Source organism: Astyanax mexicanus, chromosome 5 (assembly GCF_023375975.1).
Source record: "Astyanax mexicanus isolate ESR-SI-001 chromosome 5, AstMex3_surface, whole genome shotgun sequence".
NCBI classification, from domain to species: domain Eukaryota; kingdom Metazoa; phylum Chordata; class Actinopteri; order Characiformes; family Acestrorhamphidae; genus Astyanax; species Astyanax mexicanus.
This window is the reverse complement of record NC_064412.1, coordinates 37,643,173-37,662,308: the sequence shown is the minus strand read 5'-3', so window position 1 is coordinate 37,662,308 and position 19,136 is coordinate 37,643,173. Positions and strand designations below refer to the sequence as shown.

The 19,136-nt window shown below is 43.8% G+C and overlaps 1 protein-coding gene across 1 annotated transcript in view; it reads right to left on the bottom strand.

Annotated features, from left to right (window-relative positions):
• kalrnb (kalirin RhoGEF kinase b) overlaps positions 1-19,136 on the bottom strand; it is a 176,322-nt gene that overhangs the window by 105,696 nt on the left and 51,490 nt on the right. Inside the window, exons 8-11 of the mRNA XM_022673454.2 lie at positions 17,575-17,706; positions 16,257-16,484; positions 7,572-7,694; positions 6,077-6,268 (exon numbers count right to left, since the gene is read on the bottom strand). Of these exons, the coding sequence (XP_022529175.2) occupies positions 6,077-6,268; positions 7,572-7,694; positions 16,257-16,484; positions 17,575-17,706 (675 nt within the window). The remainder of the gene's footprint in view (positions 1-6,076; positions 6,269-7,571; positions 7,695-16,256; positions 16,485-17,574; positions 17,707-19,136) is intronic.

Sequence of the window (19,136 nt, the reverse complement as noted above, 5' to 3'; positions counted from 1 at the left end):
GTATAACCTTTACATATTTTACAGTAAGCTTATGATTCCTGTATTTTCTGACAGATTAATATTTCAAACAAACATTTAAAATGAATTATCAGCAAACAAAAAAGGAACTACATACAAAAAAAAGTCCAATGCAAAATTGGGATTATCTAACCCCCACGTCCAGATAGCAAAATTTATTCGAGAAATATCCATGCTAAAAACCAGTTGATTAGTTACCAGGAGTTGCATTAGCCCAATTATTTCCCCAAATGGCAAGATTAATGTTGGAATGCTGCATGTCCTTGAATGTGTAACAAGCTGGGGTGTATGTGACTTGGGCACATGCAGTGCACCTGCACGGCCAAGATAGCAATGAACATCTTACGGTTAACTGTTGTCTTGGATTTTTAGTCAGTGGCGCATCTGTGATTTCTGTTGTCAAGATAGCAATACACCAAAAATTTACCTGAACACACCTCACTTTAAGACCAACACACCCATCAGTGTACATATATTTGTCAGCGCCTTTGCTATTCAACCCTTAGTACCCCATTGACGCAAACTGCGTCAAAAATCGAGAATTGTTTATACAGCTTCATTAAGCAGGAATGCTTCAACGCACCAACATAATTCTCTATAAATAATTATCTATGTATATTCATCATTATCTGATTTGGCCACTTCTTTAAACCACTTCTTGGTTTGTACCCAAATAGGGTGGGAAGCCCCAGTGGCATTTTCCATGCACAAAGAGGGTCTCCAACTGAACCGTTCCAGAACCACAGTTGTAAAATGCAGCCTAAAATTATTTACTTATAGTCTTAGTCAAGACTTATTTAGACCTTCCAGTTAGCTAGCTCGCCGTTAAAGTTTGTATGTTAGCTAGCCCGCCACTAAAGTTAGCTAGCTCTCCCCTAACCTTTGTTCTCTTCCTGGTAGCGTTAGCTCGCTCACCTCTAGCTAACTCTCCACTAACCTTATTTATTTTCCTGGTATCTTAGCTAACTCAATGTTAAGGTCAGTATGTTAGCTAACCTGCCACTAACCTTAGTTCTCTTCCCAGTAGCTTAGCTAACTCGTCGCTACGGTCAGTATGTTAGCTAGTTCTCCGCTAATCTTAGTTTTCTCCTCGGTAACATAGCCAGCTCACCGCTAATGTTATTATGCTAGCTAACTCGCCGCTAATGTTAACTAGCTCTCCGCTAACGTTAACTGTTTCCCCAGATTAGATGTTCATGGTGGGCCACTGTGTTTTCCCACCGGCATTAAACACACCATCTGAAAATTCAATACCTACAGCAAATTTTCAGTGAATTTTAGACCATTTAAGACCTTTATTACCAGGATTTTAATTTAAGACATTTTAAGACTTTTTAAGGACCTGTGAGAACCCGGATACATTGTGACAAACAAGGAACCCTATTGTTTCTTAAAAAAATAGCACTGACCTCCGCTCAACTAAAGAGTTTTTAAAAAAATTACTGTAAAACACACTTAAAGAATAGGCTTACCTTCATATTTCCATGCTTTATTCTCTTATTATAAACAGTTAATAGTAAATATTCAGTGTACTAAATCACTTTCATTAGGTAGGAATGTTGGCTAAATTGGCTGAAAGTACTCTTAGCCTATACTGTTACTGTCAAGGTCTTAGTAATCTGCATTCTAGATATAGGAATATAAGAAAAATAAATAAATCTGCCTGGTGCTGCTCATGTATTCTGTCAAAGTAGTAAGCCATGTAATGAACTATCATCAAAATCCTTATACTTTTTAACTAATATACACTCTATTCTAACTATTACTGAAAAGAAAACTCTTGTGTGAATTGATTTGAAGTCTGTACATTCAAAAAAATATGTAAAAAAAAAAAAAAAAAAAAACAGGCACTGGGTAAAAATTCAAAAATTCTCAAATTATGACATTTTTGAGCAGCTCAATGTCTTCTGGTATAAAGAAAAATAAAAGAATCTGGCTGTCTCCTAACATAACTGTGTTATAATAACAAGTGAAAGGGGAACTGACAAATGCAAAACACACCAAAATAGGCTGGGGTTCATAGGGTTAAACGCTGCAGCTACAAGATAGCAATGAGCATCATGATGCACTTTGCGCAGTGTGTAAGATAAGGCCCTCTGTACCCAAATTAAAAGGAAACAATAGGTTCTGGAATTGACACTCCCTGCTGCATACTAGAGCTTTTAGCTGTGTTATCATTGGCTGGTTTACTAAGCTTCGATTCCGAGAAGTCTTTGAATTTTCCTGCTTTAGAATCCTGTAAATGAGTAGGCAGCATTTCTTACATTTCAGTGTAGAACAGGGGTCTCAACCCTGCTCTGGGAGAGCTACCTTCCAGCAGACTTTAACTCCACCACCTAATCGATCCCACCTGATCCATCTAATTACTGCCTCAGAGAAAGCTTCATCAGGTGAATAGGGTTTGTTAAAGTAGAGATGGAGGTGTAACTGGCAGGACCGTAGCTCTCCAGGAGCAGGACTAAAGACCTGCAGGACTAAAGGTCTTGTAGTGTGAGCTGTATTGGTTGAACGACGCGAAGATGAATCAGCATATTGGGGATAGGTCACAATGTTTGGTCTCATCGGTGTACATTCAGTCAGGCGTGTCCAAATATTTGACATTTAAGATGCAGTACACATGCAGCTCTGGAAAAGATTAAAAGACCACTTTCCAGTTTCTGAGTCAGTTTCTCTGATTTTGCTATGTATAGGTATATGTTTAAATAAATTCCAAATAAAAATCTTGTAATTTAAAGCATTTATTTGCAGAAAATGAGAAATGGCTAAAATAATAAAAAAAGATGTAGAGCTTTCAGACCTCAAATAATGCAAAGAAAACAAACAAGTTCATATTCATAAAGTTTTAAGAGTTCAGAAACAAATATTTGGTGGAATAACCCTGGTTTTTAATCACAGTTTTCATGCATCTTGGTATGTTCTCCTCCACCAGTCATACACACTGCTTTTGGATAACTTTATGCCACTCCTGGTGCAAAAATTCAAGCAGTTCAGCTTGGTTTGATGGCTTGTGATCATCCATCTTCCTCTTGATTATATTTCAGAGGTTTTCATTTTGGTAAAATCAAAGAAACTTATCATTTTTATTTGGTTTCTTATTTTTTTTCCAGAGCTGTATATAAACACACCTTCTACTGTATGGATAATTTTTTTAATCCTTGCAGAGACAATTAGAAACGCACAAAGACAGACACACACATATACACGGATACGCACAAAGAGCATGGCAATAGCTACTGATCCTCACAGACAAAATCACAGACAAGAAGGATCAGCAGTTTCTGCTGTTGCCCTGGTAACATGTCTTGGAATTTGTGTGTGTATGTGTGTGTGTGAGTGAGCATGTGCAGGATTACAGGGCAGGCGACTCCGCTTAGTGTTCAGCAGAGATGAGATGTGATTATTGTTTGCAGGATCAAAAATTGTACAATCGCCAAATTCCTAAAGCAGATCAAATGCTGCAGCAAAAGAAGAAAAAACACACACACACACACACACACACACACACACACACATCACTATTATATATGACTGTAGAAACAACATTAGGGTCACACCATCATACTGTAGCAGTTGCTATTCTACAAGGGCAATGCTCGTCCACATACTGCTGCCATCTCAAGAGCATGCCCTACAGACACAAATGCTACAGTATGCTATCAACAGTCCACCCCTACCGAAAAATCTGCAGGAATACTGAAGCTGCATGGAATGGATTTTTAAAGGACACCATCAAGAACCTCTACACCAGGGGTCAGCAATTAAGTTTGGCTTTGGGCCAGATGTTTTCCAAGCCATTACGTGGCGGGTTTTGTAAAATTAAGTGTAAAGGGATGGAGTGCTACAGACTAGAAGCTCTCCAGCCCAGAGGGTTGTTAAACCCAATTGCAGAACAGTTGATCTCAAAGCAGGTAAACCCAAGAAAAAAGGAAAAATAAATAAACACGCCGCTCCTCACGCGGGATCGAGTCTGTGTCGCCAGGGTCGCGGTACAATATACTACCGCTGGCCCGGCTAGTGAATTGGGACACAGCCGGGAAAAAATGCCTTATAAGGAGATTGGGAGCCCGAGAACGGGCGGAAAAACGAGAACAGGCAGAAACTACACGTCGAGCACGACAGAAAGACAGGTGACGCATGTAAACTACAGCTCACCAGAGAAGCATTTTATTTTTTTTATTTTTTCATTAACGTTCATTATAGTTCAAACAACTTCACGAGATGTTTCATGCTTGCGGGCCACATCTGGACAGCGGGCCGCCTATTGCTGACCCCTGCTAAATACTATCAACACTCCACCCCTAACCCAAAATCTCCAGGAATACTAAAGCTGCATGTAATGGATAATCAAAGGACACCATTAAGAACCTCCACAATTCCATGCTGAGACTTCTGGCATGTTGCGTTATCTTTTTAATGAATAAAAAAATGGAGACACATCCCTTCCAAGCATTAATAATCCAAATCTCTGCAAAAATCAAATCAAACAGCAAAATTTTACTTATTATTGAAATGAGGATCTATCTCAGCTCTCTCACTACAGTTTCAATCAGTGAACTATCTACTGCTCTGATCATATCTCTAGTTTAATGAAGCACCCGCCAATTATTCTAATCAAGCCTCAGCCCAGCTGCTTCACACTGTGTGTGTGCGTGTGTGTTTGTGTGTGTGTGTGTGTGTGTGTGTGTGTGTGTGTTTGTGTGTGTGTGTGTGTATAGTGCCTTGAAAAAGTATTTATACCCCTTGAATTTAAGATACTTACATTTATTGATTTGGGATTTTTTGTGATACACAAACACAATGTAGCAAGTAATTGTGAAGCTTATTAATAATTATTTTAAAGTGTATTTAGCCCCCCTGAGTCAATAATTTGTAGGACCACCTATTCCTGCAATTACAGCTTCATTTTTCCTTACAAAATAGCTTTTAGTTAGATTGAGATGAAGATGGAAAGTGTCAAAACCAGTAAAGTCAAAACCAGCAAAGTTTTGCCACAGATTCTCAACGGGATCAGTTTAGATCTGCACTCTGACTGGGCCATTCTAACACATGACTATGCTTTGATCTACAACATTAAAAAGTAGCCCTTGCTGTATGTTTAGGGTCATTGTCTTGCTGGAAGGTGAACTTTCTCCGCCCCAGTCCTTTTCCCAAAGTCTTTCACTGGTTTCTTTCCAGGATTGCCCTGTATTTAGATCCATCCATCTTCCTATCAACGCTGACAGCTTCCCTGGCTCACTACAGTAGAAAAGGATCCTCACAGCATGATGCTGCCACCCCCATGTTTCACGGTGGGGGTGGTGTGTTCAGGGTAAGGTGCTGTGTTACTTTTCTGCCACACATAGCATTTGGCATTTATGTTTTGGTAGGTTTAATGTTGTGCCATACTCCTTCCATTTCCGTGGGATGTTTATAGTTGGGGTGTTATATTAAGGATAAATTACTCACATTTGGACTACTTATTACAAAATTTACAGACCATATTTGTTGCACTATAAGGTGCACGTAAAATCCTTCACCAAAAATCATCATGCGCCTTATAATCCAGTCATTTAGAGGGGAGTATTTTCAGCCTGTAGCCTGCTGCTAACCCCAGCTAGCACTGCTGGAGCAGCATTAGCATTACCTGCAACCACGCTTGCTCTTTTGCTGCTCAGAAGTGAATATTATTGACCTGTAGCCTGCTGATAACCCCGGCTAGCACTAAACAGAAATCTGTGTAGATTAACATCCAGCACTCGTTTGATTTTAAAAGAAAGTCTTTTCTATTACAGTTTTGTTTACTTAGCTTAACTTTACTTAATTTAGTTAGCTACTCCCCACCACCACACAGTGGTGAAACTTGCTGAATTAGAAGTTCCTTATAGTGTCTCTTAAAATGTACCTTATTATCCGATGCACCTTGTTTATGAAAATAGAGCAGAAAATAGACGTTCATTGATATTGCACCTTATAATCCGGTGCACCTTATAGTGTGAAAAATAGGGTACTTGCTATTTTGTGTACAGGCATTGTATGTGTGTGTGTGAGTGTGTGTGTGTGTGTGTGTGTGTGTGTGTACCTCTTTGGTGTGTGTGTGGAAGGAGACGGAGAGATCCAGCAGCAGTTTTCTCTGCTCCACTCGGCGAACAAACTCCTGAACTCTGACCTCCAGATGATGAGCAGCAGCGTAGATCTCCTCAGGGTCACACTCTCCGGTCTGAGCTAACTGCTCCGCCGCCTCCAGCAGCTTATCAGCGTTAGTGTATGTGTTCTGGAATTAGAGAAAGAGAGAGAGAGAGAGAGACAGAGACAGACTCTGAATTACATTACATTTCAGATTAATTAATGCAGATAGTAATTAGTTTGGGACTTTAACTAGGCAATTTAAAAATGCCAATTTCTTATTCCTATCCATTCTGAGGTTCACATGCTTGTAAGTTTTGAATCACTGTCTTGTTCCATGGCCCAACAGCACTTATGCAAAGCAAAACTAACACTGACTCAAACGCGTATGTGCTTCACAGAAGTTATGAAACATATAGAACCAAGGCTTATTAGGTTTATAATGAAGTTTTGGTTGAGTTTGTCAATTGTGGCATGTACCTACAGCTTTTTACTGAATTACTATCAAGATCGAGAACTGAGTCAGTGCCGAGCACTCAAAATCCGAGGAAAACTGCAAAACAACAGCAATCAGCCCTTTAATCAAGCATTTAAATGGATTTTTAAAAGGTTAATAAGAGCGTTGTTCTGGGATTAAAAGCTTCCATTCAGCTGTAACTAGAAATATCTGTGCAAAACTGTGCTGGACTGAGGTGCACAGCTTTCAACATGTGCGTTTACAAGCACGTGCACAGCCATGTGGATGGAGTCCATGCAGTTACCTCATGTTTACTCCTGCCTGCCCCTTATGCTCCCCCTCCCCCTCATGCTTCTCAGGCAGCAGCTGCCTGTCACTCACACAGACACAGAGACAGCGCTGTGTATCTATTCTTGTGTTAAGAATCAAACCATTGCAACAAGACGTGTTTGATTGACTTGCCCTAAGCGCCATTGTGCATGCGCACATCACGATGGCGATGCTTAAACGATATATCGTGCAGCATATAGGCTTTATAAAAAGGCACATATTTGACATCCAAGTAATTATTATTTGACAACAAAATCTGCTTTTGTGCAGGAAATTAACTAATTAATTTGGTAAAAGTATGAGGTAGGTGTACTTGTAGGTACTGGTAAAAGCTTGTTAGCAGTTTTAAAATACTGTAATATAATTAAAGGTTATTTGTACAGCTTCTTTTCCAGGAGACAAAAGACGACTGAAATTATCACAAAAAATCACTGAGAATCTTTTACTTCTCCTGTCTGAATAGTGCCTAATCCCTTTGCTTAATAGTTGGTATGAGGTTCCAATTGAACACACTACCCTGAGTTAGGTTTTTGACGAACATAACATGTTTTTTCAATTTTAACCCCAAATTAATCTGTAGGTGATGTAATTTAGACCTGTTTTTTAAAGTCAGGACAATATGTTCCAGTCACATATACATGAACATTGATAAATATTCTTGTACCTGTGCCACTTCCTGGAAGTCATCGTGGCGTTTCTGTAGCGCTCGTGCTCGATGTACAGACTTGCCCACCCCAGTGTGTTTACTGAGAAAAGCCTCTCCATGGTTCTGGATCCAGTCCAGCACCTGTACACACACAAAAACAAACACAGAAACACACACATACACAACTGGTTCAGAATTCAAATCCAGAATTACAGCTGACTAATCCTACACAACACTGAAAACCTGAACGGATTGGTTTACGCTTCCAGCATGACAGAGACGTGAAGAAACAAATCAGATTTAACATATAAACCCCTTCCAAACTCTATGTCCCCTTTTTACCATAGAGATATACACATAATTACATTGCAATAACAGAACAACACAGTTTGTTATGCAAACATTTACATTTTATTCCAATTTTATTTTAACCAATCACAAGAAAGCCATTTAAATGTATGGTTATTTCTTTTTTGCCTTTTTTTCTCCTGCTGAAAAATGCCAGTTGGAGCCTTGCCATTAATGGCAATACATGTGGCCACAGGATGTCCTACACATATCGGTGAACTGTCTATGGCTGATTAACAATCACCATCATTAACAATCAGAAATAAATCTGAATGAATCATTAAAGAAGAACATTTTTGTCAATTAATCAAATTAATCAAAACGCTAGTTACGAATGTAACTGTGGTTCTATGAATGCTGGATGACCGCCAGAGGGCGGCTTAGCCTAGTGGATATTCCCTTGGGCACAGCAATGGACCGAGCAATTATACCAAAAAAAAAGCATGTGACCCACCCCTACAAGGGGCCGTCACACCCACCTATCTTCCTCGGAACAACTTCTCGCGCAACCCGCGGACTGACCGAGTGACGACAGACTCTGGCGGTCATCCAGCATTCATAGAACCACAGTTACATTCGTAACTAGCGTTCTATTTCATGCCTCCTGACCGCCAGAGGGCGGCTTAGCCTAGTGGATGACGCATACCAACTTTGTCACGAGGGCAGCACATCCAATGGCAGATTCTTGGCTGAGAGCACGGATGAGGCCAGATCCATTTGCGCAGCCACATTCAGCCGGTAGAACCTCGAAAAAGTGCAAGGAGACGACCAGGTCGCGGCTGAGCACACCTCTGACAGGGGAACACCCCGAAGTACCGCCCATTATGTGGAAACTGCACGAGTGGAGTGGCATGTCACAGATGCAGGTAACGTGATACCAGCTGCATCATACGCCATCCTGATGACTCTTACCACCCAGTGTGAGAGACCCTGTTTAGAGAGTGGCCCACCCACTGTGCGGCCACCAAAACACACAAAAAGTTGATCAGTGGAACGAAGAGGTTCCGTAGCTGAAACATATTGCCTGAGTGCACGAACAGGGCACAGAACTGAAGGCTGATCCACAAGCTCGTCCTGAAACGCAGACAGAGCAATAGACTGGTTAACAAAAGATGATTCCAGAACCTTTGGCAGAAACACAGGATTAGGCCACAATGTGACACCGGAACAATCAGGCCACCAACGTAAACAAGCAGCACTAACTGAAAGTGCATGCAGCTCACTGACACGTCTTGCTGAGGCAACAGCTAAGAGAAAGGCAGTTTTGAGTGAAACCCATTTAACACCCGTTTGTGATAGAGGTTCAAAGGGAGCACACTTTAAGAGGCTTAAAACACAAAGTAAATCCCACTGAGGGCAGCGCGGGGTCCTGACAGGCCTTAGGCGCCTAGCACCCTTAAGAAAGCCACAGATCAGTTTGTGAGAACCTAAGGATGATCCATTAATGTCCACATGACGGGCCGATATGGCAGCGACATAAACTTTCAATGTGGAAGGTGCCCTACCCGCATCAAACAGATGCTGGAGGAAATCCAGCACTACAGGAATATCACAGTGCACAGGAGAAACCCTGAACTTAGTGCACCAATCAGAAAACAGCTTCCAACGGTTACCATATAAGAGACGGGTAGACTGAGCTCTGGCATTCTCCACAGTGTATTTCACAGAGGCAGAACAAGCCATTAAAACATCAGGGGGCCCAGAGGCCACACCCAGAGCTGGAGGCGTTCCGGACACGGGTGCCACAGTCGCCCCCCCATCTGTGAGAGAAGGTCCCTCCTCACAGGAAGTGGCCAGGGCTCGCTGGTCAGTAGGCAGTGAAGCAGAGGAAACCAGGGTCTGGCAGGCCACTGTGGAGCTACCAGCAGGACACTGTGTCTGCACTGTTGAATTCGTAGCAGGACGCTCAAAAGAAGCGGAATTGGGGGAAAGGCATATAAAAGGCAGCGTGGCCATTCGTGTGCCAACGCGTCTGTCCCCATCGCTCTCTCTTCGTCCATGCGAGAGAACCATCGCTGGCAATGTGTGGTGGTCGCACTCGCAAAAAGATCGACCGCAGCCATGGCATAACGATCCCATATTTGACGCACCACATCCGGGTGTAAGCACCACTCGCCCGGGTCCAACCTCTGCCTTGAGAGAAAATCCGCAGTCAGATTGAGGGTCCCAGCAAGATGAATCGCCCGCAGCGATGCCAGCCTGTGATTTGCCCAGGTGAGGATGCTGCGTGCCAGACGCAGAGCAGGCAGGGAACGAGTACAACCTTGGTGGTTTATGTTGTAAACAACTGTCATATTGTCTGAACGAACAAGAACATGACGACCCTGGAGTTGTGGCAGAAAATGCTGGAGTGCCAAATAAACCGCTCTCAGCTCGAGGAGGTTTATGTGGTCCTGGGCTCGGTGAAAACTCCAAGAACCCTGCACAGCGCTGCGTTGCCATACAGCACCCCAACCCGTGAGAGATGCGTCGGTGGTGATTATCTCCCGACGTGATGCCACGACCCCCAGCGGTACCCCCGCCATGAGAAAAGAGCGGCGCCTCCACGGGGCGAGAGCCTCCTCGCACCCCCGATCGATCTGCACCAGCCTGTGTTTGTGACGGATCGGATCGAGCCCCAAATGATTCATCCAGATCTGAAACGGTCGCAGTTCCAGCAAACCGAGCGGCAAAATGCACACAGCCGCTGTGAACATTCCCAGCAGACGTAACAGGTGACTGTAGCGGACGCAGCGGCCCACGTGAACTCTGGAGAGTAATCTCAGAATACTCACCACATGCTGTGTCGTCAGAGATGCTCTCATTGCTCGCGAGTCTAAGTTCATGCCTATGAACTGAACAGACTGACTCGGGCAGAGGGAGCTTTTCTCCAGGTTGATGGAAAGCCCCAGCCCTGCTACGTGAGATCGCAACACTTTGAGATCTGCCATCGCTTGCTCCCGCGAGAGTGAACAGATCAGCCAGTCGTCCAGGTACGGCAAGATCTTCATTCCAGCGCGAGTCAGCGGAGATAACGCCGCCGCCATGCATCTGGTAAAGACCCTCGGAGCTAGCGAAAGCCCGAACGGAAGAACCCGGTACTGATAAGTTCGGTTCTGAAAGGCAAAGCGGAGAAAACGCCTGTGTACAGCTGCTATGGGAATGTGGAAATATGCGTCCTTTAGATCCAGAGTGGTGAACCACTCGTTTGGCTGAATCACCTGGAGCACATCCACGGGACGAATCATTTTGAAAGTGAATCGTTTGAGGTGTCGGTTCATCCCCCTCAAATCCAGAATCGGGCGGAAGCCGCCGTCTTTTTTCGGCACTAGAAAATATTTGGAGCAGTGTCCCTGAAAAAACACGGGACATTTCACCTCCTCTATGGCACGTTTTGCAATAAGAGCACATATTTCCTCCTGAAGAGTGTTTACATGAACTGAACTTTTTACACGTGTCTGAATCAAACGTGCGACTCGCGGGGGTCGACTCCTGAACTGGAGCCGATACCCGTAACTCAGGGTCGAAAGAACCCAGCGATCCGTGGAAGCTACGGACCACGCAGCCAGCTGAGAGTCCGTGAAAACACCCACTGGCTGCCCCTGCTCGTCAGCGCGAAGCGCGCGGTCCTTTCGTTCCAGCGGGGGGGCGCCGAGGGGGAGCTGGAGGGCGGCGAAAGTGTCCAGAGATCCGAGGGGGAGATCGCCTATTCGCCTGAGTTGGCATACGCCTGATCTGATCAGAGCGAGCCTGTGGAAGAACTGAACGCGGGCGTGTAAACACACGCTCAGAGCGATGTGATTTCGGCTGCTGCTGTCGCGTCTCGGTCATACGAGCTCGGCGCTCCAAAGCCTCTGTGGCCGCCGGTCCGAATAACTGGCCGGGCATTAACGGGAGATCCCGGAGCGCGGTTCTGCACGCATCAGACAACGGCGCTTGAGAAAGCCACAAATGACGGCGTAATCTCACAAGGCTAGCCATAAGACTGCCTAACTCCTGTGTCAGGAATCCCATTCCATGTAGAACAGTCTGCAGAGCACCTCTAAAGGCAGAAGGCATATCTACCAGCTGAGGTGAAGACTCCATTTCCAAAAGGAGATGAGAAACAGTATTATCCAGCCGGCCAATGCGCGCTGCGTGATTGTATGCTTTAGCGATACCTTCATCAGTGCGTCTGCATGCCTTCCTTGGGCATCGGACATCAGAACGCAGCGCTTCGTCAGGAGAAACAACCAGGGAGGCGACCGAAGGCTCCACTGGAGGGATACGATCCAGTCCGTACTGAGCCGCGTCGGACATGTTCCAAAACGACCGAGCCAGGGAAGAAGGTCGAGATCGCGAAGCTGCAGCCAAAAAGGCTGACTGGAGCTCTCCCACAAATGCGCTGCAAGGAGGAATGAGAGCGGGGCTATCCGCCGCGGTTAGCTTAAAGTAAGCACTGGAGCTGGGATTAGGCTGTGCTGGAGCGGAGCCAAGCCGAGCCAGAGTAGCGCGAACCATAGTTGGGAGGGGAGAAGTGTCCTCCAACGCACTTCCATCATCCACAACCGAGCCGGAGCCGAGAGGAGAGCCCGCTGCAGAGAGGGGCGATCGTGGGAGGGAAACAGCCCGTCCAGTGTAGTCAGCAGCATTGCCTGAAGTAAAGAGGCTATCCGTGGCTGCAGTGGAGAGTAAATCATCATCATCCTCCACGGGCTCGGAGTCGGCGGTCTCAGCGCCGAGCTGGAGGGCAGCGGGCAGCTGGTGACTCTGAAGCTGAGTAACGAGAGCTTCCAAGCGGTCCAGGCGTGAACGTAGAGCACCTGCCTTCCTTTTTGGTGCTGGCTCGTCCGCAGGTCGCGAAGAAGAGCGCTTAGTTCCTGTTTTCACCATCGAGGAACCCGAGGAGGAGAGCATGGCGTCGTCGTTAATAAGGACGGACGCAAGCCGGTGTTGGCGTGAGGCGAAGGGAATTGTCGCACAATGCACGCAAGGGTCAGACAGAGCTTCACGGAGGTGAGAGACCCCGAGGCAGGAGGGGCACAGGGTGTGCGGGTCGTCTGGCTGCAGCGGCGCGAAGCACGCTCGACAGGCAATAGGCTCCATAGCAGGCGGTGCACACAGAGGATCCACGGCGGACGGGAGTAATACGCACGCGGTTATTGGACCAGCGATGCAGTAGGCCGTGGCGAGCGAGTGCAGGTAAGGTGCACTAACACTCAGCGAACCCGGGCAAGCGGGGTCACCGCAATACTTACCGCCCGGGCCACGCTAGTTCTCAGGAGTGAAAACGAGTAAATCCGAAATCCAGTAGAATCCAGTAAATCCAATAACGAAACAGCTCGTGAGGGCAGAATTCTGCAGCTCCGTGAGCTGTGAACGGTCCAAGCGCGAGAGGAAAAAGAGGAAGATAGGTGGGTGTGACGGCCCCTTGTAGGGGTGGGTCACATGCTTTTTTTTTGGTATAATTGCTCGGTCCATTGCTGTGCCCAAGGGAATATCCACTAGGCTAAGCCGCCCTCTGGCGGTCAGGAGGCATGAAATAGAACAATCACAGTGCTTCTCTAAGTTCATTGAAGCACCCCTCTCAAAGTCTGTCAGCTGGGTTAATTATCTTTTTGAGTGTGTCATATAGGCATGTGTAGCATCAGTGATCTCTCACCAAAAATTTGAATGTGCCTTTTTTATGTAGTTTTACATATTTTTTTTCCATTTTCTCCCCAATTTACACAGCCAATTACCCAACCCACTCATTAGGACTCCCCCTATCACTAGTGATGCCCCTAGATATACCACGAGGGTAAAGACTAGTACATGCCTCCTCCGATACATGCAAAGTCAGCCACCACCTCTTTTAGAACTGCAGAATTGCTGAGTAGCAGAATTGCTGAGTAGCATCACAGCGCGCTCGGAGGAAAGCGCAGCGACTGGTTCTGATACATCAGCTCACAGATGCCTTGTGCTGATCGACATCACCCTTTGAAATGATGAGGGGAGAGAGAGAGTGCCATCTACCCACCCAGAAAGAGCAAGGCCAATTGTGCTCTCTCAGGGCTCCGGTAGCCGATGGGGATCTCTTGATCATAGTGGCAGCGCTTAGCCGGCTGGACCACTTGGAGCCCTTGTGTGCCCTTTTATAGGGCAGCAGGGGAATCACTTTTACATCTTCTTGCAAGCAAGCCTCAATGTTAAATCAAATTACCTGTAATATTTTACAGATTTGTGCCTGAAACTATAACTTTTCAGCAATTTGGGGTGTGTTATTTACTTATTTTTATAAATGAGTGTGTGATAGACAGTACTGTCCGTGTAATATATTCAGTATAGCACCTTAAAGCAGGTAAACTACTCACAGTCAAAGCTAGCTGGACTAAAGTACAGCCTCCACACCACAGGGTTAGATTTAACACTGTGATTTTGGCTGGTGCTGGAAACAAACATTACTTTTCCATATGTAACATATGTTAAATATGCAGGTTGCTACTGTTAAAAACATATTAATCTTGCTTAAAAAACCTTTATGCTTAGAATGCAAAACCTTGTAACTGCATGTAACATTGAATCAGTGATGCTGTGAGGTCCTCATTTAATTCGGTTAGCAGCAGTGTTAGCTTTGACTTGGGCCCCACACGGCAGCTGAAGATCACTCAGGCTGTCGTCCACCTCACTGAGATGCAGCAGAGTGTCTGAAAGAGCAGCATTTAGCTGGTAATAATAGGCTTTGGTTCACAGGAAGCTCAGTGTATTGTCCAGAGTGTATTCAGTGAAGCCCGGGCATAATACACACAGCCCTGGAGAAACGATGAGCAATTTCACTCCACTCTCAGACTCACGCCTCACTCTCCTTTCTCTCTCACTCTCCTTCACACTCGCAGAGTCGCGCATGCATGCATGCACCTGCATCTATTCACACATGCATGCATTAAAAAGCGGATATGCTGTAAAGCTGCTGAGTGGTCCACTCTGGTGGTCTGGATAATAGACTGCAGTGCAAATGTTCTCCACTGTTAAATGTTCTGTTTCTGCTGTGTGTGTGTGTGTGTGTGTGTGTGTGTGTACGAACACAGCAAAGACCACAGTGCTACATTAAGAACTCCATAATCTATTAAAGTTTAACTGGACATTTAGCACTGTAAAGTATATTTGTATGTGCACTTTCCCAATAAACTATTCTGTATTTTCTCTGTAATATGTCATATTTTATTTAGAAAAAAATGAGTTTATGAAAGAAATATGTAAGTGGAATACAAAAATAATCTGTTCTTAAGAAAAATGCTAAATATAAATATATATTTTTTTGTTTAGCAAACATTTACAAACCTAAATTTTCTGTAATTTTACACATAGTTTCATATAACTGCCAAAAAATATGCAATATGCAACGCAATAAATGCACAACGTTTGTCCATCAAAAACAGACTATTATAATAGTAAAAATTACTATTATTTCTCACGATTTTAAAGTGTTAATAAACAAATACATATTTAAAAGAGATGGTTATTTTATAGCATCTGTAGTAACTGAAAACATGATCAGGATGTATCATCAGATGCTGACTTAAAGCACTGAGAGCTGGTAACATCAGATCTTCAGCCAGTATTTTCTTATTTGAACTAAGTGGTACGTCATGGAAATCTGTGTGGATCAAACAGTGTGCTGTAGCCATAGAAACAGGTAAGCTGACTGTTTCTGCTGAACAGGTAATCCCTGAGCTTCAGTAAGGTTGCTAATCATAGCTGGGTATCTATCCACAACCACTAGCTTAGTTGAGACTGACATTTTGAACACTGATCAGCTACAGAGTAAGACTTGTCGTCTCTTGCCACTGTGTGTCAATCTGGCAACCTGTGTGAGCTTTGGATCTGGGGAGAAAATGGTGCATAGAAAACTTTCTCCAATGTTTGAGAATTGGACTCCTGTAGCTATTTCATATCTGGAACCCACCTAGCTCAGGGAGTCTACCGCATATCAATAAAGTCTCGCTGATGCCCACAAGTCAGATAATATCTCCTGAATATCTTATAGAATGAGTGGTCCAAGAGCGAAAACAAACAAGCACAGAGGCGGGATGCATTCAGGAGCATCATGGCTCCCATCAAAACTAATTTCTCCTCTGACTACTCTAAAGTATATCCATGTCTAGTAAAAGTTAAAAAACATTAAAGTTCTTGCCCGCTGTACAGTTTATAATAGTGATTTTAGCATTGCCCGCAAGGACGAGGGACTAAATTATTGCAAAAGGCATGCTGCGGTGAGTTAATGTGACAATACAGTATATAGTCAGAGGTACCTCCCTGAAATTAATTTTTGCAACTTGGTATGTCTGGTGTTTGTTTGTGTGTGTGGGTGTGTGTGTGCGTGTACACAAGTGTGTTCTGCATGCTGTATATGCCCACCTGCTGCACGTCTTGTTGGAACACACACAGCTGCAGTCTCTGGTGGAGGCGGAGCTTGCGGTGCTGCAGAAGGCCCTCCAGTCTGCGGTACTGATGCACCACCTCGTGTACCACGTCCAGCACCCCGCGCACTGCCTGGCTGTAGTCGGCACCCGCTGTCACTGACCCAGAGTCTGTCGGCTGCGGCCTCTGAAGAACGTCCAGCAGTGTCTTCCCCTTCTGACTGACCTGCAGTCCAACACACACACAGTTCCTCAGATCTCACTCGTAGGTTTTTAATCAATATCAGGTTCAATTTAAGTTTATAAGCTGGAGTTACAAAACTCTGTCAACACTCTATGGATGAGCCATCAACCGTGCACAGTGTGGTCTGATTTAAGGCAAATCAGAGTGTCTTTGCTATCATAATGATGGGAAACATACTCTTTGCGCGGCTCAAAACATGCAAAAAACATGTACTAATTTTGTTATTTAATGATTGGTGTGTTTTGGGCGCAACGTTTAATTTTCTTGTTCTTTGTGTAATACAATAGGTCTTTTTGAGTTGTATATAATGCTGCCCATGAAACTCTTTTTCAACCTCCATTGCCTGCAGTAGCTAGTAAAAGAAAATATTCAGAAAAACGAGTTGATCAGGAAAAGCACCAGTGTCTATATCTACTACGTAAACAGGCAGAGCTGAAGCAGATACATCTTGTCCGATAAGAGCTTACAGCGCTAGGAACAGTATGGCATTTCGTTCCTGTGTTATTTGTGTAAATAACACATCAGTGTTTATATGCTTTGCCCAGTAATTCAGAGCTAAGGAACAAATGGTCAGAATTTGACTGTGGAACACCAGCAGCGAAGTACAACTGAGATAGGTAGGTGTATGTTTAAAAATCCACCATTTTTACTTTCTGGACTTGGACTACCCACCTCTGTGTAAGTAACTATGTTTACATAGGATCTCCGGTGGATTTCGTGTTTAACAGAGCCTCTTAGACTAGGTTAGTGGCTGAACTGCACTTAGCAGGGCATTACACATGTTGTAAAGTAACATATGACATTGCAAAGACTGTTATTAGTCTTAAAACGTTTTTAACTGTTGTCCGTCTCGCTTCCTCGCAGTGCTGGTCAATCAGCCAATCAGAGGCAATATGTTTGCATGTATGAATATTTATTAGTAAGAGCTAAAATACTATCAACCTCTCTGCACTCCTCCTCCGGACTAGAGCAGCGTTATACCAGATCACCGGCACACTTTTCTTTTTTCACAATCAATCAGCTCACATGGCATTCATTCATATGAATTTAAAGAGTTAAGCGCTGTTCTTACCTCAGTGTAAGCTGTGGTCACCTGCTCATAGAGATTCTGGTGGCTGTGGATGGCTAGCTCCAGCTCCTGCATGGCCGTGGGCAGCCCACCCTCACTGCAGGACTTCGTCCAGCCCTCCACTCCTGACAGGAACTGTTCAACGGTTAAGGAACAACAAACAAGAAGAAAATATAAACATCAAGCTAAGCAAACCAAATGTGTGCTACACTATATCCCAGTTAATATAGTTAATGTTCTTAGAACATAATGTTACAGTACAGGCCAAAAGTTTGGACACACCATCCCATTTTTCTGACTATTTACATTGTAGATTCGCACTGAAGGCATCGAAACTATGAATGAACACATGTGGAGTTTTATGTACTTAACAAAAAATGAGCTGGCCTCCACAGTGACCGGACCTGAACCCAGTCGAGATGGTTTGGGGTGAGCTGGACCACAGAGTGAAGACAAAGGGGCAACAAGTGCTAAACACCTCTGGAAACTCCTTCAAGACTGTTGGAAAACCATTTCAGGTGACTCTTCACCTCTTGAAGCTCATTGAGAGAATGATGCCAAGAGTGTGCAAAGCAGTAATCAGAGAAAAGGGTGGCTATTTTGAATAATTTTTTTGAATAATTTTTTTAGTTATTTTACCTTTTTTTTTTTTAAGTACATAAAACTCCACATGTGTTCATTTATAGTTTTGTTGCCTTCAGTGAAAATCTACTATGTAAATAGTCATGAAGATAAAGAAAACACATGGTCTGTACTGTATGTAGGAGAAACATTCTAATAACGTTGTGAAGAAAAAACATTATTACCGTATTTCACATGTTTTTAGAACATTCCTAGAAAACTGTTTTTGTAAGGTTGCAGGCTAACCCTTTTAGAATCTTCATAAAGTAGTAATTTTTACATGACGTTTTGCTATATTAACCAAAAAGGCCATTTTTTATGGCAAAAAAATGCAATAGCAAACAAACTATACGCACTTGAAATAAGCCTTAAAACATTACTTTAACACTTTAGCACCTTTTCTTTGCTGCAAATTTATTCATTCTTGAGATCAATTTCTGAGCTGTTGAGACCCTGAGAATTGAATATAAATGTTTAATGTCCACTAGGTCTGTCACAATAATTACATTATCGACTTATTGCACAATTCATGAACATACAATACAATACTTTTTGCCTCAGCGTATCTGAATCTGATACACAGATGTCTGAACCCACATATTTTTCTTGTGAGCAAAATGAATAAAACATTTGCCTGTCAGGTGTGTATTGCTGTGTCTGTGTTGTATTAGAATGTCCTGTAGAAGAAAGTCGTCACTGGTGTACTAAGTAACAGGTAGACCTAGAAGAACACAGCAGTGGATGGCCGAAACATTGTGAGTGCTGTAAAGAAAGACCCTTAAACTCTTAGTGACATCAGCAACAACATCCAAAAGAGAAATAAATTATTGTTTTCGTGATCCCAAACAGACACACTCACCAGTGGGATTGCATGATCTCTTCTAGGATGGGCTCAATAACCTCCACTGATGTACAATGAACTCATAAGTCAACAGAAACATTTT